Genomic DNA, 15,556 nt, shown 5'->3' with positions numbered 1-15,556 from the left:
AGCTTCTTTGGGCAACCTGTGCCAGTGTCTACCACCCTCACAATAAAGAATTTCTTCCTTCTATCTAATCTAAATCTACCCTCTTTCAGTTTAAAACCATTACCCCTCATCCTATCCCTACACCCCTGATAAAGAGTCCCTCCCCCCTTTCCTGTAGACCCTTTAAGTTCTGGAAGGCCACTATAAGGTCTCCCCGGAGCCTTCTCTTCTCCAGGCTGAACACCCCGAACTCCCTCAGCCTGTCCTCACAGGGGAGGTGCTCCAGCCCCGTGATGGATCTTTGTGGCCTCCTCTGGACCTGCTTGAGCAGATCCGTGTCCTTCTTATGTTGGGGGCTGAGAGCTGGACGCAGCACTGCAGGGGGGGTCTCACGAGAGCAGAGTAGAGGGGGAGGATCCCCTCCCTCGCCCTGCTGGCCACACTTCTCTCGATGCAGCCCAGGACACAGTTGGCTTTCTGGGCTGTGAGTGCACATTGCTGGCTCACGGTCAGTTTTCCATCTGCTAACATCCCCAAGTCCTTCTCCGCAGGGCCACTCTACATCCACTCCTCGCCCAGCCTGGATTTGTGCTTGGGATTGCCCCGACCCATGGGCAGGACCTTGTACTTGGCCTTGTTGAACTCCATGAGGTTTGCACAGGCCCCCCTCCCCAGCCTGTCCAGGTCTCTCTGGATGGCACATCCCTGCCCTCCAGCGTGTCGCCCACACCACACAGCTTGGTGTCATCGGTGAACTTGCTAAGGGTGCACTCAGTCCCACTGTCCGTGTCTTGACCAGTGCAGGTGAAGAAGGTCAACGTAGTCCAGAGACTTGCTGTCCCTGCTTCCCTCGCTGCTGTGGAAGGAGGCAGCTCCAGACAGTTTAGGCACTGCAGAGGGGACCAGGTCCACCAAGGAGCTCAGCTGATGACAATGAAGTTGTCCCATTGCTTCCATGGGGAGATGCTGCTTTACACTGGCTGAAGATGTAGCTTGCTGCACATCAGGGATTTTCTCTCTTACTAATGACTTCATCCTCCCATGTGTGCCAAACCCATTCATGCATAGCCCACAATTTTTTTCTCCCACCTACCTTTGTGGCTTATTTTCTTCTATTACAGAGTTAAGAAAAAGACAGTACAAAGGAAACCTTTTCTTCAAGTAAATCTCTCACTGACCTAAATGAAAATGCCTTTAAGCAAATTCTGAGACCTTTGATCCTGTGTAAGTTAAAGGGGAAAGGGAGTGGGAGCAGACTCTGCTGCTATCGAAGGGATCTCTACTGCTGCCTAACAACTAGGCAATGAAGCAAAAGCCATGGTCGCTTAAAGAGGAAGTTCAGCCAAAGGTCACCTGGCTGTCCTAGGTGCTTGTTATCAGAGCTTGAAAAGAGGCAGGAAGGTGACATGAGCTGATTATAGCAACAACTGGAGAAGGCTGACAGGGCTGGGAGAGCCCGGCACCCCTCCTCAGCACCGGCATGCAGGGCTGCTTTGCTGTTGTAAAGCAAACTGTCAGCAGAGCCTGGGCTCTGGAGCTGCTTGTGCCCCTAAAAGAAAATTTGCCTGTCTCAGATTCAAAACATCTGTTAGGCAGAGAGCCATAAGGTGCCCTGTTAATCGCAGTACTGTATTTTATTTGATGCCTTGTCTTTGCAGGTGATTTGTACTATTTTCACCGCTCATCCGTATAGCTGAAGTGGTGAGGGGAAGGTGACAAGGGGAGAGAGGCATGCTGACACCAGGACACATTCAGGAGCGCCAGAGAAGTACACTGCTACTCCCTGTGTGAGGCTGTACAGTTCTTCAGCCACCCAAGAGAGGTGGAGGGAGGGGAGCTCATACATGCCTACAGTTTCCAGAACTAGCCTAAAGGAGGAGAAAGATTCAGGAGTGAGAAATGCTGGCAAGCTGGATCCGGCCGGAATCCCATCAGCAGCTTTCTGGGCATCTACAAAGTCGTCTTTCACCACTTACATTGGTGCTACTGTTTTAAGCCACTGTCAGATCTTCAAATCTGTAACATGAATGTAGATCAAACCCACCTTTAACATATCCGCCAGTGCAGGGCGTCCCAGCTCTGCTGTCCCAGGGCAGGTGGCTGCTTTCAGTCCCTGAACTTTCTCTGCTGTTGCCTGCAGGGGTGAGCCGAGTTCAGACTTTGCTGAACTCACGATTGCATCAACCCAGAATCCAAAGTCCACCGAGACTGGCAGTAGGAGAATGCTAGCTGAGTTCACAGGAGTGGAGCTGAGACCTTTGGGACATGGAGTCCCCCACTCAGGGGGCATGTGCCCAGCGTCCACACGCAGCAGGGGCATTGCTGCACAGACCTTGGCACCGGGGTGGGCCTGGCCCGCACAGGTAGTGCTGCACCATCCAGCACCACCCACCTCATAAACCAGCAAGGTGTTGTCAGCCTGAACAGTGCCAGAGGAGCATGCTTCGAGCTCTGCACCTCCCACCATTAGCCTGCTTTCCAATCAACATTGATCACTGGGCTGGATCACATTTGGCTTTAACTTTTAAGCCTATAATCTTGTTGAAAGTCTTTGTCCCAAAATAAAAAGTCCGTGGCCTCACTCTGCAGATTAGAGGAGGATATCAGTCTGCCCCTACTAAAGGGTATCAAGCTTCCACACAGAGTATTACATGGAAAATCCAAAAGGACCCACACTCTACCATGCTGAGAGAAGAGTGGGCAGGAGGACATCGACCTTTCTAGAAAAACCCCTGTTGACAGCACCGAGTCGGGCCAGCACAGGCAAGCACACAGCCCTCTGGCCTTTCTAAAGCTCTGTGCTCTCAGTGGCCTTGCACCTCCTGAAGACCCAGGGCGGCCATCTATGCTTCTTTCCACACCATTCCTGCATGCTGCGGAGAGGAAAGGCAGCTCAACATGACCAGCACAGACCAAAGGACAAAAAACAAGCATCTATTGCATTTGCTGCCTTTACATGCATCTGTTTGCAGTGTTCAAACTAGTATTAACTCCACAGCATCCACCTAACCATCTCCCCTGCAGCCTCCTTCTCCTCTCTGAACAGCTTGTATAGTTCCTAAAGCCAGACCCTTCAGCAGTGAATTTAACTGCATGGGGGGACAGCGGTCCTTTGTATTTCCAAGCCATTTCAAGGCAGACACAACTGGAGAGGTGGTGCAGCCCACTGCCCACAACTCAAACCAGTTGCTTCCTTGCACCGATCATTTCCCCTTCGGACATCTCACCTTCAGAAAGAGGCACCTGGCTGCTGTTCCGTGTGGTGCCAACAGGAGCTCAGCCTTTGCTGGACCTCTTGGCACTACTGTGACGTTGGCACATGGTTGTGCTGGGACGTCTGTCTTGCTGAGACCACTAAAGGACAGGTGGGCACATTAAAGCCACACAACTGTATAAGAACAGTGTTTTCCACTGTCCAGACAGGGCAGGACAACTGGGACAGGTTTGCTGTTCAAACAGGTTGTTTCCCACTCTGCTAGGCTCCATATATTATGAACTCTATGAGGCTCTATTTATTGTAGAACCTGTTAGACTTTATATATTCCTCACTCTGTTAGACTTTACATATTCCTACCCCGATTAGACCCTATTTATTTCCAGGGCTGTTGGGCTCTACTCCCTCGGGAGCGACTGTCTCTGCTCTCTGCCATGTGCCGCGCTGGGTCCAGCCCGGTCCCCCGCAGGCTCGGAGGGGCAGGTGCGGGCAGGACAACGCGGGGCTGTTGGGCTCTGGCGGTGGGTGCCGTCGGCAGGGCCATGGCCAGGGCTGCTGCCAGCACGGGCAGCGCCAGCCCGGGGCTGCAGCCGGGAGAGCGGCCGGCCCGGGGGACCAGCCCCGCCGCGGCGCCCGGGGGCACGGGGGAGGTGGGAGAGCCCAGCCCGGGGCCGAAGGGGGCAGCTCGGGGCGGGAGGGGCCGCCCGGGGCCTGGGGGCTGGGGCCCAGGCTTGGAGCTCCCCCGGCCCGCTGCTCCGGAGGGTCGGCACAGGGGAGCCCCTGAGTCTGGAGCTGTGCGGGGTCTGTGGATGCGGGGAGAGCTTTGGCGGGGCCAGGGTGGACTTTCTGTGATCAGACACGTGCGTGTCCTGTGGTGGATCGGTGTGAGCACCTCCTTCTCCGCCCCAGCAGTGGGGCCCTGCACAGCCCAAAGATCTGGGCAGCTTCTGGGGCACTCGTCACCCAGCTCCTCACCAAGGCACAGTGCAGCTGGGGCTCTCATTTTGTCTCCCACTCTTGGCTTGCACCTTCCAGCAGCTGGAGGTGACGCCTCTTAAAGTTAGGGCTATAATACAAGTGTAAAAGCTAAAAAAATATCTACAAATCTAAGCTTGATTGTTAGAGGAACTCGTTAAATGCTTGTGGACCCGTTGCTTCTACTCTGATGGGTGAAGGTCTGGTGAGTCTGTAAGCCTAGTCTGGGCTTCTGCTCTACAAACAGGAGACGACAACTGGAAGAGGTTTATTGTTCCAACAGTTTATTATCAACTCTACTAGGCTCATTTTCTTACTAACTGTATTAAACTTCATCTATTATCAACACTATTAACTAAATGCCCTGCTGCCAGCTGTCCATGCACTCTCTAGGATGTGTCATGCTGAGGCACAATGGCAGCAGGGCTGGGGCTGCAGGTGCAGGTGGGGCAGTGGGGGACTGCTGGGCTTTGGCTCTGGGGTGGCTTCTCCAGAGCTGCGGCTACTCCCAGCACGGGCACTGCAATCAGCGGAGGAGCGGGAGCAGCACCCTGGAGGCCACCCGGGGTTTGGCTGCTGGTCGACAGCAGGAGGAAGATGCCCAGAGGGGTGAGCCCCGCGCTGCCCGCTGCTCCGGCAGGCTCTGGAGGTGTGGGAGCAGCTGCCTCTGGAGATGGACGGGCACTGCCGAGGCTGGGAGGTGATTCAGCCCGTCGCTTGGTGGGTACGGTCAGCGCGGGGGGAGATGCTGGCGTGTCCCCTGCAGGCTGACCGTCTGGGCTGCTGGCCGGGTGCCGTTCATCCACCTCTGGTGCCTCCGGGGCTCTCCGTTTGCGGCCACCTCTCCTCTTGCGCTGTTCCAGCAGGTGGGGATGGTCTCTGTTAAAGCTGGGGTTATAGTAGTGGAGTATCTAAAAAAAGCAAAGGTGAAGAGTTAGTTGGCACCATGGCAACACTGGAAAACCCCAAGCTACGAGAACTAAGACTCTGAGTGTCAAAAGACGAGCACGGGCATTGAAAAGGACTCTGAGGGGCATCTGAAACCTAAAGCTCAGGCTAAAATGTTACGTGATGGTTCCGTTCAGTCATCGCCACCCTGGGCTTTTGCCGCTTGTGAACAGAGCAGTGTAGGATTTTCAAAAGCAGAAGAACTGCTTTCAAAAGCCCAATACCATGACTTTGCAGCAGCTTCTGTGTGGATATGAGCAGGCGGGCAATACTATGGTCCTTAGATGTACCTTCTCGGCATTCAGCAGCTGCCCCAGGAAGGTTTCAGATTTGGTACAGCAAGACACGCAGCAAAGACACTGAGAGAAATCAGGTTATGCTGAGTCTGTCTTTCCGTTTAACTGGTTCAGACTCAGTGGATACAACCAAGCTGTATTTTAGCTGCATTCCTACTAGTCAGAAAGACCGACTCAAACCTTCCTGAAAATGACCTGAGGAGGAAATTAAAACCAGGCCGTGTGCTGCCATCCCCACCTCCTCTATTGCAAGGCCTTATGTGATGCATAGGTCTGTCTCTCCCCCAAGACTATTGTGAGCGTTAGCTGATGTGCAGAGCAACTGCTGTACCTGGCTGTGAGCAGAAGCGGCTGCTTCTTCTGCCAGGAACTCAGGCAGGGAGGCAGATCTTTGGTGATCCTGCGGCATTTTGGTGAATCCGCAGTAGTTCAGCTGCCGCAGGAAACTCTTCATCTTCCGCATGCTGAAAACACGTAGAGGTCCTGCCCTGCCCAGCACCTCCTCTTTGAAGAGCTCCTCATTGATGGCCACGCATTTTCTGCTCTCGCTCCACCAAATGGACCGAAACTGGTCACTTTCCATTATTCTCCAGAGCTTCTCTGGAAAGCAGAGGGATGACAATTCGCTTTCCATTTTTCTGTCCCAGCTGGAGCAAAGCTTCCGTCGCTGGCCCTCGCCTTGGACAGCCGGGTCTTGTCCTGACAGTCAGCAAGCCCAGGCCAACTGGTGCCCGCTGACTGTGGGTACTAGTGGGGTATCCTGGCACGTCACTGTGATGCCCGTGGTGCGGAGCAGTGACATCACAGCGTGACACCACGGTGATGGTTGCCATGGTGCCCTGGCAGATGCGGCCAGAGCGGCCCAAGGAGAAACTGCTGAAGAGCACTTGTTGCTTTGAGCTCCCAGAGCCACTGGTGGTGGGACTCCAGAGCCCAGAGTCAGTGAAGCTGTGTTGAACGGCTGTAGGCAACGAGAGGACCGTGCTGTGTCCAGCTGCGTCCCAGACTGGGTCCGCAGGGAGGAGCAGGAGGGCTGCAGCGTAGGACATCCCAGGGCCCCGTTTCTGAGGTTTTTGTGATCCACTGGAGAAACCTCTTACAAGCCGTGGCTGCACATTCTTTAAAAGCCAAGCACAACGCTTGTATCTCTAAACGTTGCAGCACTGCACAGCAGTAATTTCTGGTCTCCCCAGGCACTTAGAGTATTCTTCCTCCAAGAGAAGCCTAATAGGCAGGTGAAAGATCAGCATCTTCCTGTCTGAGCTGCACGGCCGCTTTTGGAGGAGCCCAGCGTACAGCTCAGCCCAGCCCGGCACACCAGGACAGCCAAGCTGTGCCCGATACGGGCTGTCACAGCCACCAAGCACCCTCATGCTCCAGGCACGTGGTGCCACGATGAGCTCCGACCTTTCAGTGCGCTCCCTCCACAGCACCGGCTGCATTGCGCCCTTCATCCGTTGGCTTCTCTAGCCCTGCAGCAGTTTAACCGGGAGGAAGGCGTTTTGCCTTTTGTTTCCTGTATTTGACCAGCAAGGGAAGGGGGCGCAATAAGAAATTTGCCCTCTCTGCATTTGAAGACCTGGCAGCAGTTTTTCCTGAGCCCACTTCACGTGTTCACATAAGCTCTACTGACCCAAAGCTCCAGGCACTGCCACGATACTGATAAAGCGCCTTCAGGCCAGCCTTTAAAGGTCTGTGAACAAGGATTCCTCAGATGCCCTGACATCCGTCCTGCAGCTGGAAAAGCTCCCTGCTAGCAAACTAACCTTTCCAAGGTGCTATGAATACTTCTGCCAAGCAGGGGCCAAGGGTTTCCCTTGTTAAAACACACTGCAGCAAGCCGTTGTGTGGCATAAAGTGTCTTCAGGCCAGCAGGATCAATGCACAGGACCCGCCTGGGGCAGCCGGTATCTGAGCTCCCACCTCTCTCTCGCAGCCTGGTGTGGGGCAGGTTGCCTGCAGCGTTTGGCGAGCTCTCTAACAGGGGAGACTATTTCTAAGGTGACAGAGACCCAGCCGACAGCCGAGAGCCCAGACAGCCCCTGAGCTCGCCCTGTTAGCAGTCCCAGGTTCCTGTTCTCTAACAATCTGCTCTAAGCATTGGCTAAGTTTGGAAAGGGTGCGAGAAGCTGGACACAGACCTTGCTGGGGGTGTGCTCAGTCTCACTGTCCGTGTCTTGACCAGTGCAGGTGAAGAAGGTCAACGTAGTCCAGAGACTTGCTGTCCCTGCTTCCCTCGCTGCTGTGGAAGGAGGCAGCTCCAGACAGTTTAGGCACTGCAGAGGGGACCAGGTCCACCAAGGAGCTCAGCTGATGACAGTGACGTTGTCCCATTGCTTCCATGGGGAGATGCTGCTTTACACTGGCTGAAGCTGTAGCTTGCTGCACATCAGGGATTTTCTCTCTTATTAATTACTTCATCCTCCCATGTGTGCCAAACCCATTTATTCACAGTGCACGTTGTTTTCTCCCACCTACCTTTGTGGCTTATTTACCTCTACTACAGAGTTAAGGAAAAGACAGGACAAAAAACCCCTTTTCCTCAAGTAAATCTCTCACTGACCTAAATGAAAATGTCTTTAAACAAATTCTGAGAGCTTTGATCCTGTGTAAGTAAAAGGGGAAAGGGGGTGGGAGCAGACTCTGCTGCTATCGAAGGGATCTCTACTGCTGCCTAACAACTAGGCAATGAAGCTAAAGCCGTGGTCGCTTAAAGAGGAAGTTCACAGGAGCACAGAATCATCTAGGTTTGAAAAGACCTTGAAGATCACCCAGTCCAACCATTAACCTAATACTGACCATTCTCAACTCCACCATATCCGTAAGCGCTATGTCAACCCGACTCTTAAACACCTCCACTGCCCTGGGCAGCCCATTCCAACACCTTACAACCCCTTCTGTGAAGAAATACTTCCTAATATCCAGCCTAAACCTTCCCTGGCACAATTTGAGGCCATTCCCTCTTGTCTTATCGCTTGCTACTTGGTTAAAGAGGCTCATCCCCAGCTCTCTGCACCCTCCTTTCCGGTAGCTGTAGAGGGCGATGATGTCTCCCCTCAGCCTCCTCCAGACTAAAACCTCCCAGTTCCCTCAGCTGATCATCAGACCTGTGCTCCAGACCCTTCACCAGCTCTGTTGCCCTTCTCTGGACACGCTTGAGTAATTCAATGTCCTTTTTGTAGTGAGGGGCCCCAAACTGAATGCATAATTGAGATGCAGCCTCACCAGTGACGAGTGCAGGGGTAAGATCCCTTCCCTGTCCCTGCTGGCCACGCTATTGCTGATACACGCCACGATGCTATTGGCCTTCTTGGCCACCTTGGCCTTCTTGAAACTCCTCCAGCTGGGCTCAGCCCATCGCTCCAGCCTGTCCAGGTCTCTCTGCAGAGCCTCCCTACCCTCGAGCAGATCAACACTCCCACCCAACTTGGTGTCATCTGCAAACTGACTGAGGGTGCACTCGATCCCTTTGTCTAGATCATCCATAAAGATGTTAAACAGGAGTGGCCCCAAAACCGAGCCCTGGCAGACACCACTCGTGACCGGCCGCCAACCAGATTTAGCTCCGTTCACCACAACTCTTTGGGCCCAGCCAGCCAGCCAGTCTTTACCCAGCGAAGGCATGTGCCCCTCCAAGCCACGAGCAGCCAGTTTTTCCAGGAGAATTCTGTGGGAAACAGTGTCAAAGGCCTCAGTAATGCCAAGGTAAACAACGTCCACAGCCTTGCCCTCATCCAATAAGCAGGTCACCCTGTCGTAGAAGGAGATCAGGTTTGTCAGGCAGGACCTGCCTTCCATAAACCCATGTTGACTGGGCCTGAGCACCTGGCTGTCCCACATGTGTTGTATGATGGTACTCAGGATGAGCTGCTCCATCAGCTTCCCGGGCACCAAAGTCAAGCTGACAGGCCTGTAATTTCCCAGATCATCCTTCCGACCCTCCTCATATATGGGCATCACATGGGCTGATTTCCAGTCCCAATGGGAGTCGGGACCTCCCCGGTCAGCCAGGACTGCTGGTAAATGATGGAAAGCGGCTTGGCAAGCGCCCCCAGCCAGCTCCTTCAGCACCCTCGGGTGTATCCCATCCGGTCCCATAGACTTGTGTGTGTCTCCGTGAGGCAGCAGGTCACTGACTATCTCCTCCTGGATCGCGGGGGGGTCGTTCTCCCAGTCTCTGTCTTCTGGCTGAGGAGGCTGGATACCCTCAGTACAACTAGACCTGTTGTAAAGACTGAGGCGAAGAAGGCATTAAGCACCTCAGCCTTTTCCTCAATACTCGTTACCATGATTCCTCCTGTGTCTAGCAGGGGATAGAGGCTCTCCCTGGTCTGTCTTTTGCTGTTGACGTACTTGCAGACACACTCCTTGCTATCCTTGACTGCTGAAGCCAGATTAATTTCTAGCTGGGCTTTAGACCTCCTGATTTCCACCCTGCATAGCCTCACAGCATCTCTGTAATCATTGTGAGGTGTTAGGCCCTTCTTCCAAAGGCTGGAAACTCTCCTTTTCTCCCTGGGTTGCAGCCAAAACTCCCTCTTTAGCCAGGGTGGTCTTCTCTGGTACCAGCTTCTCTCACAGCACCTGGGGACCACCTGCTCCTGTGCCATGAAGATTTTCTTCTTAAAGTGTCCAGCCTGGACCCCTGAACCCTTCAGGAACCTCTCCAAGGGATTCTGCCAAGCAGGCACCTAAAAAGTCAGCCAAAGGTCACCTGGCTGTCCTAGGTGCTTGTTATCAGAGCCTTGAAAAGAGGCAGGAAGGTGACATGAGCTGATTATAGCAACAACTGGAGAAGGCTGACAGGGCTGGGAGAGCCCGGCACCCCTCCTCAGCACTGGCATGCAGGGCTGCTTTGCTGTTGTAAAACAAACAGTCAGCAGAGCCCGTGTCCTGTGGTGGAGCCGGTGTGAGCACCTCCTTCTCCGCCCCAGCAGTGGGGCCCTGCACAGCCCAAAGATCTGGGCAGCTTCTGGGGCACTCGTCATCCAGCTCCTCACCAAGGCACAGTGCAGCTGGGGCTCTCATTTTGTCTCCCACTCTTGGCTTGCACCTTCCAGCAGCTGGAGGTGACGCCTCTTAAAGTTAGGGCTATAATACAAGTGTAAAAGCTAAAAAAATATCTACAAATCTAAGCTTGATTGTTAGAGGAACTCGTTAAATGCTTGTGGACCCGTTGCTTCTACTCTGATGGGTGAAGGTCTGGTGAGTCTGTAAGCCTAGTCTGGGCTTCTGCTCTACAAACAGGAGACAACAACTGGAAGAGGTTTATTGTTCCAACAGTTTATTATCAACTCTTCTAATCTATATCTGTTATCAATATCAATAGAACTAATTAAATGCTACTGCCCTGCTGCCAGCTCTCCGTGCTCGCTCCAGGATGTGCCGTGCTGGGGCACAACGGCAGCGCCTGCATCTGCGGGGCTGGGGCTGCAGGTGCAGGTGGGGCAGTGGGGGACTGCTGGGCTTTGGCTCTGGGGTGGCTTCTCCAGAGCTGCGGCTACTCCCAGCACGGGCACTGCAATCAGCGGAGGAGCGGGAGCAGCACCCTGGAGGCCACCCGGGGTTTGGCTGCTGGTCGACAGCAGGAGGAAGATGCCCAGAGGGGTGAGCCCCGCGCTGCCCGCTGCTCCGGCAGGCTCTGGAGGTGTGGGAGCAGCTGCCTCTGGAGATGGACGGGCACTGCCGAGGCTGGGAGGTGATTCAGCCCGTCGCTTGGTGGGTACGGTCAGCGCGGGGGGAGATGCTGGCGTGTCCCCTGCAGGCTGACCGTCTGGGCTGCTGGCCGGGTGCCGTTCATCCACCTCTGGTGCCTCCGGGGCTCTCCGTTTGCGGCCAACTCTCCTCTTGCACTGTTCCAGCAGGTGGGGATGGTCTCTGTTAAAGCTGGGGTTATAGTAGTGGAGTATCTAAAAAAAGCAAAGGTGAAGAGTTAGTTGACACCATGGCAATACTGGAAAACCCCAAGCTATGAGAACTAAGACTCTGAGTGTCAAAAGACGAGCACGGGCATTGAAAAGGACTCTGAGGGGCATCTGAAACCTAAAGCTCAGGCTAAAATGTTACGTGATGGTTCCGTTCAGTCATCGCCACCCTGGGCTTTTGCCGCTTGTGAACAGAGCAGTGTAGGATTTTCAAAAGCAGAAGAACTGCTTTCAAAAGCCCAATACCATGACTTTGCAGCAGCTTCTGTGTGGATATGAGCAGGCGGGCAATACTATGGTCCTTAGATGTACCTTCTCGGCATTCAGCAGCTGCCCCAGGAAGGTTTCAGATTTGGTACAGCAAGACACGCAGCAAAGACACTGAGAGAAATCAGGTTATGCTGAGTCTGTCTTTCCGTTTAACTGGTTCAGACTCAGTGGATACAACCAAGCTGTATTTTAGCTGCATTCCTACTAGTCAGAAAGACCGACTCAAACCTTCCTGAAAATGACCTGAGGAGGAAATTAAAACCAGGCCGTGTGCTGCCATCCCCACCTCCTCTATTGCAAGGCCTTATGTGATGCATAGGTCCGTCTCTCCCCCAAGACTATTGTGAGCGTTAGCTGATGTGCAGAGCAACTGCTGTACCTGGCTGTGAGCAGAAGCGGCTGCTTCTTCTGCCAGGAACTCAGGCAGGGAGGCAGATCTTTGGTGATCCTGCGGCATTTTGGTGAATCCGCAGTAGTTCAGCTGCCGCAGGAAACTCTTCATCTTCCGCATGCTGAAAACACGTAGAGGTCCTGCCCTGCCCAGCACCTCCTCTTTGAAGAGCTCCTCATTGATGGCCACGCATTTTCTGCTCTCGCTCCACCAAATGGACCGAAACTGGTCACTTTCCATTATTCTCCAGAGCTTCTCTGGAAAGCAGAGGGATGACAATTCGCTTTCCATTTTTCTGTCCCAGCTGGAGCAAAGCTTCCGTCGCTGGCCCTCGCCTTGGACAGCCGGGTCTTGTCCTGACAGTCAGCAAGCCCAGGCCAACTGGTGCCCGCTGACTGTGGGTACTAGTGGGGTATCCTGGCACGTCACTGTGATGCCCGTGGTGCGGAGCAGTGACATCACAGCGTGACACCACGGTGATGGTTGCCATGGTGCCCTGGCAGATGCGGCCAGAGCGGCCCAAGGAGAAACTGCTGAAGAGCACTTGTTGCTTTGAGCTCCCAGAGCCACTGGTGGTGGGACTCCAGAGCCCAGAGTCAGTGAAGCTGTGTTGAACGGCTGTAGGCAACGAGAGGACCGTGCTGTGTCCAGCTGCGTCCCAGACTGGGTCCGCAGGGAGGAGCAGGAGGGCTGCAGCGTAGGACATCCCAGGGCCCCGTTTCTGAGGTTTTTGTGATCCACTGGAGAAACCTCTTACAAGCCGTGGCTGCACATTCTTTAATAGCCAAGCACAACGCTTGTATCTCTAAACGTTGCAGCACTGCACAGCAGTAATTTCTGGTCTCCCCAGGCACTTAGAGTATTCTTCCTCCAAGAGAAGCCTAATAGGCAGGTGAAAGATCAGCATCTTCCTGTCTGAGCTGCACGGCCGCTTTTGGAGGAGCCCAGCGTACAGCTCAGCCCAGCCCGGCACACCAGGACAGCCAAGCTGTGCCCGATACGGGCTGTCACAGCCACCAAGCACCCTCATGCTCCAGGCACGTGGTGCCACGATGAGCTCCGACCTTTCAGTGCGCTCCCTCCACAGCACCGGCTGCATTGCGCCCTTCATCCGTTGGCTTCTCTAGCCCTGCAGCAGTTTAACCGGGAGGAAGGCGTTTTGCCTTTTGTTTCCTGTATTTGACCAGCAAGGGAAGGGGGCGCAATAAGAAATTTGCCCTCTCTGCATTTGAAGACCTGGCAGCAGTTTTTCCTGAGCCCACTTCACGTGTTCACATAAGCTCTACTGACCCAAAGCTCCAGGCACTGCCACGATACTGATAAAGCGCCTTCAGGCCAGCCTTTAAAGGTCTGTGAACAAGGATTCCTCAGATGCCCTGACATCCGTCCTGCAGCTGGAAAAGCTCCCTGCTAGCAAACTAACCTTTCCAAGGTGCTATGAATACTTCTGCCAAGCAGGGGCCAAGGGTTTCCCTTGTTAAAACACACTGCAGCAAGCCGTTGTGTGGCATAAAGTGTCTTCAGGCCAGCAGGATCAATGCACAGGACCCGCCTGGGGCAGCCGGTATCTGAGCTCCCACCTCTCTCTCGCAGCCTGGTGTGGGGCAGGTTGCCTGCAGCGTTTGGCGAGCTCTCTAACAGGGGAGACTATTTCTAAGGTGACAGAGACCCAGCCGACAGCCGAGAGCCCAGACAGCCCCTGAGCTCGCCCTGTTAGCAGTCCCAGGTTCCTGTTCTCTAACAATCTGCTCTAAGCATTGGCTAAGTTTGGAAAGGGTGCGAGAAGCTGGACACAGACCTTGCTGGGGGTGTGCTCAGTCTCACTGTCCGTGTCTTGACCAGTGCAGGTGAAGAAGGTCAACGTAGTCCAGAGACTTGCTGTCCCTGCTTCCCTCGCTGCTGTGGAAGGAGGCAGCTCCAGACAGTTTAGGCACTGCAGAGGGGACCAGGTCCACCAAGGAGCTCAGCTGATGACAGTGACGTTGTCCCATTGCTTCCATGGGGAGATGCTGCTTTACACTGGCTGAAGCTGTAGCTTGCTGCACATCAGGGATTTTCTCTCTTATTAATTACTTCATCCTCCCATGTGTGCCAAACCCATTTATTCACAGTGCACGTTGTTTTCTCCCACCTACCTTTGTGGCTTATTTACCTCTACTACAGAGTTAAGGAAAAGACAGGACAAAAAACCCCTTTTCCTCAAGTAAATCTCTCACTGACCTAAATGAAAATGTCTTTAAACAAATTCTGAGAGCTTTGATCCTGTGTAAGTAAAAGGGGAAAGGGGGTGGGAGCAGACTCTGCTGCTATCGAAGGGATCTCTACTGCTGCCTAACAACTAGGCAATGAAGCTAAAGCCGTGGTCGCTTAAAGAGGAAGTTCACAGGAGCACAGAATCATCTAGGTTGGAAAAGACCTTGAAGATCACCCAGTCCAACCATTAACCTAATACTGACCATTCTCAACTCCACCATATCCGTAAGCGCTATGTCAACCCGACTCTTAAACACCTCCACTGCCCTGGGCAGCCCATTCCAACACCTTACAACCCCTTCTGTGAAGAAATACTTCCTAATATCCAGCCTAAACCTTCCCTGGCACAATTTGAGGCCATTCCCTCTTGTCTTATCGCTTGCTACTTGGTTAAAGAGGCTCATCCCCAGCTCTCTGCACCCTCCTTTCCGGTAGCTGTAGAGGGCGATGATGTCTCCCCTCAGCCTCCTCCAGACTAAAACCTCCCAGTTCCCTCAGCTGATCATCAGACCTGTGCTCCAGACCCTTCACCAGCTCTGTTGCCCTTCTCTGGACACGCTTGAGTAATTCAATGTCCTTTTTGTAGTGAGGGGCCCCAAACTGAATGCATAATTGAGATGCAGCCTCACCAGTGACGAGTGCAGGGGTAAGATCCCTTCCCTGTCCCTGCTGGCCACGCTATTGCTGATACACGCCACGATGCTATTGGCCTTCTTGGCCACCTTGGCCTTCTTGAAACTCCTCCAGCTGGGCTCAGCCCATCGCTCCAGCCTGTCCAGGTCTCTCTGCAGAGCCTCCCTACCCTCGAGCAGATCAACACTCCCACCCAACTTGGTGTCATCTGCAAACTGACTGAGGGTGCACTCGATCCCTTTGTCTAGATCATCCATAAAGATGTTAAACAGGAGTGGCCCCAAAACCGAGCCCTGGCAGACACCACTCGTGACCGGCCGCCAACCAGATTTAGCTCCGTTCACCACAACTCTTTGGGCCCAGCCAGCCAGCCAGTCTTTACCCAGCGAAGGCATGTGCCCCTCCAAGCCACGAGCAGCCAGTTTTTCCAGGAGAATTCTGTGGGAAACAGTGTCAAAGGCCTCAGTAATGCCAAGGTAAACAACGTCCACAGCCTTGCCCTCATCCAATAAGCAGGTCACCCTGTCGTAGAAGGAGATCAGGTTTGTCAGGCAGGACCTGCCTTCCATAAACCCATGTTGACTGGGCCTGAGCACCTGGCTGTCCCACATGTGTTGTATGATGGTACTCAGGATGAGCTGCTCCATCAGCTTCCCGGGCACCAAAGTCAAGC

General features: G+C 53.8%; 1 protein-coding gene across 3 annotated transcripts; it reads right to left on the bottom strand.

Annotated features, from left to right (window-relative positions):
- Window positions 1–4,457: 4,457 nt before the first annotated feature.
- LOC141964138 (heat shock transcription factor, X-linked-like) lies at window positions 4,458–7,769 on the bottom strand. Of its 3 annotated transcripts, none has more exons than XM_074914151.1 (3): window positions 7,554–7,769; window positions 5,744–6,928; window positions 4,458–5,079 (listed from the first exon to the last, which is right to left on the bottom strand). In XM_074914151.1, exons 2-3 carry the CDS (start codon window positions 6,044–6,046, stop codon window positions 4,558–4,560), a joined length of 825 nt encoding a protein of 274 aa, XP_074770252.1. In that variant the 5' UTR covers window positions 6,047–6,928; window positions 7,554–7,769; the 3' UTR covers window positions 4,458–4,557. The 3 variants fall into 3 exon arrangements, with proteins under 3 accessions (XP_074770252.1, XP_074770253.1, XP_074770254.1); XM_074914152.1 differs by having other exon boundaries at window positions 5,744–6,884; XM_074914153.1 differs by having other exon boundaries at window positions 5,744–6,012.
- Window positions 7,770–15,556: the final 7,787 nt, after the last annotated feature.

The sequence above is a fragment of the Athene noctua genome, chromosome 10, assembly GCF_965140245.1.
Source record: "Athene noctua chromosome 10, bAthNoc1.hap1.1, whole genome shotgun sequence".
Classification (NCBI taxonomy): domain Eukaryota; kingdom Metazoa; phylum Chordata; class Aves; order Strigiformes; family Strigidae; genus Athene; species Athene noctua.
Note: the sequence above shows the minus strand (reverse complement) of the source record. Positions and strands in the feature narration are given on the sequence as shown.

What these genes read in the sequence shown, in the direction of transcription:
- LOC141964138 (XM_074914151.1), bottom strand. Translation starts at nt 6,046, where the DNA reads ATGGAAAGCGAATTGTCATCCCTCTGCTTTCCAGAGAAGCTCTGGAGA. An exon ending in CCGCTTCTGCTCACAGCCAG is followed by an intron (nt 5,080 to 5,743) that starts GTACAGCAGTTG and finishes TGCTTTTTTTAG; the next exon opens with ATACTCCACTACTATAACCC.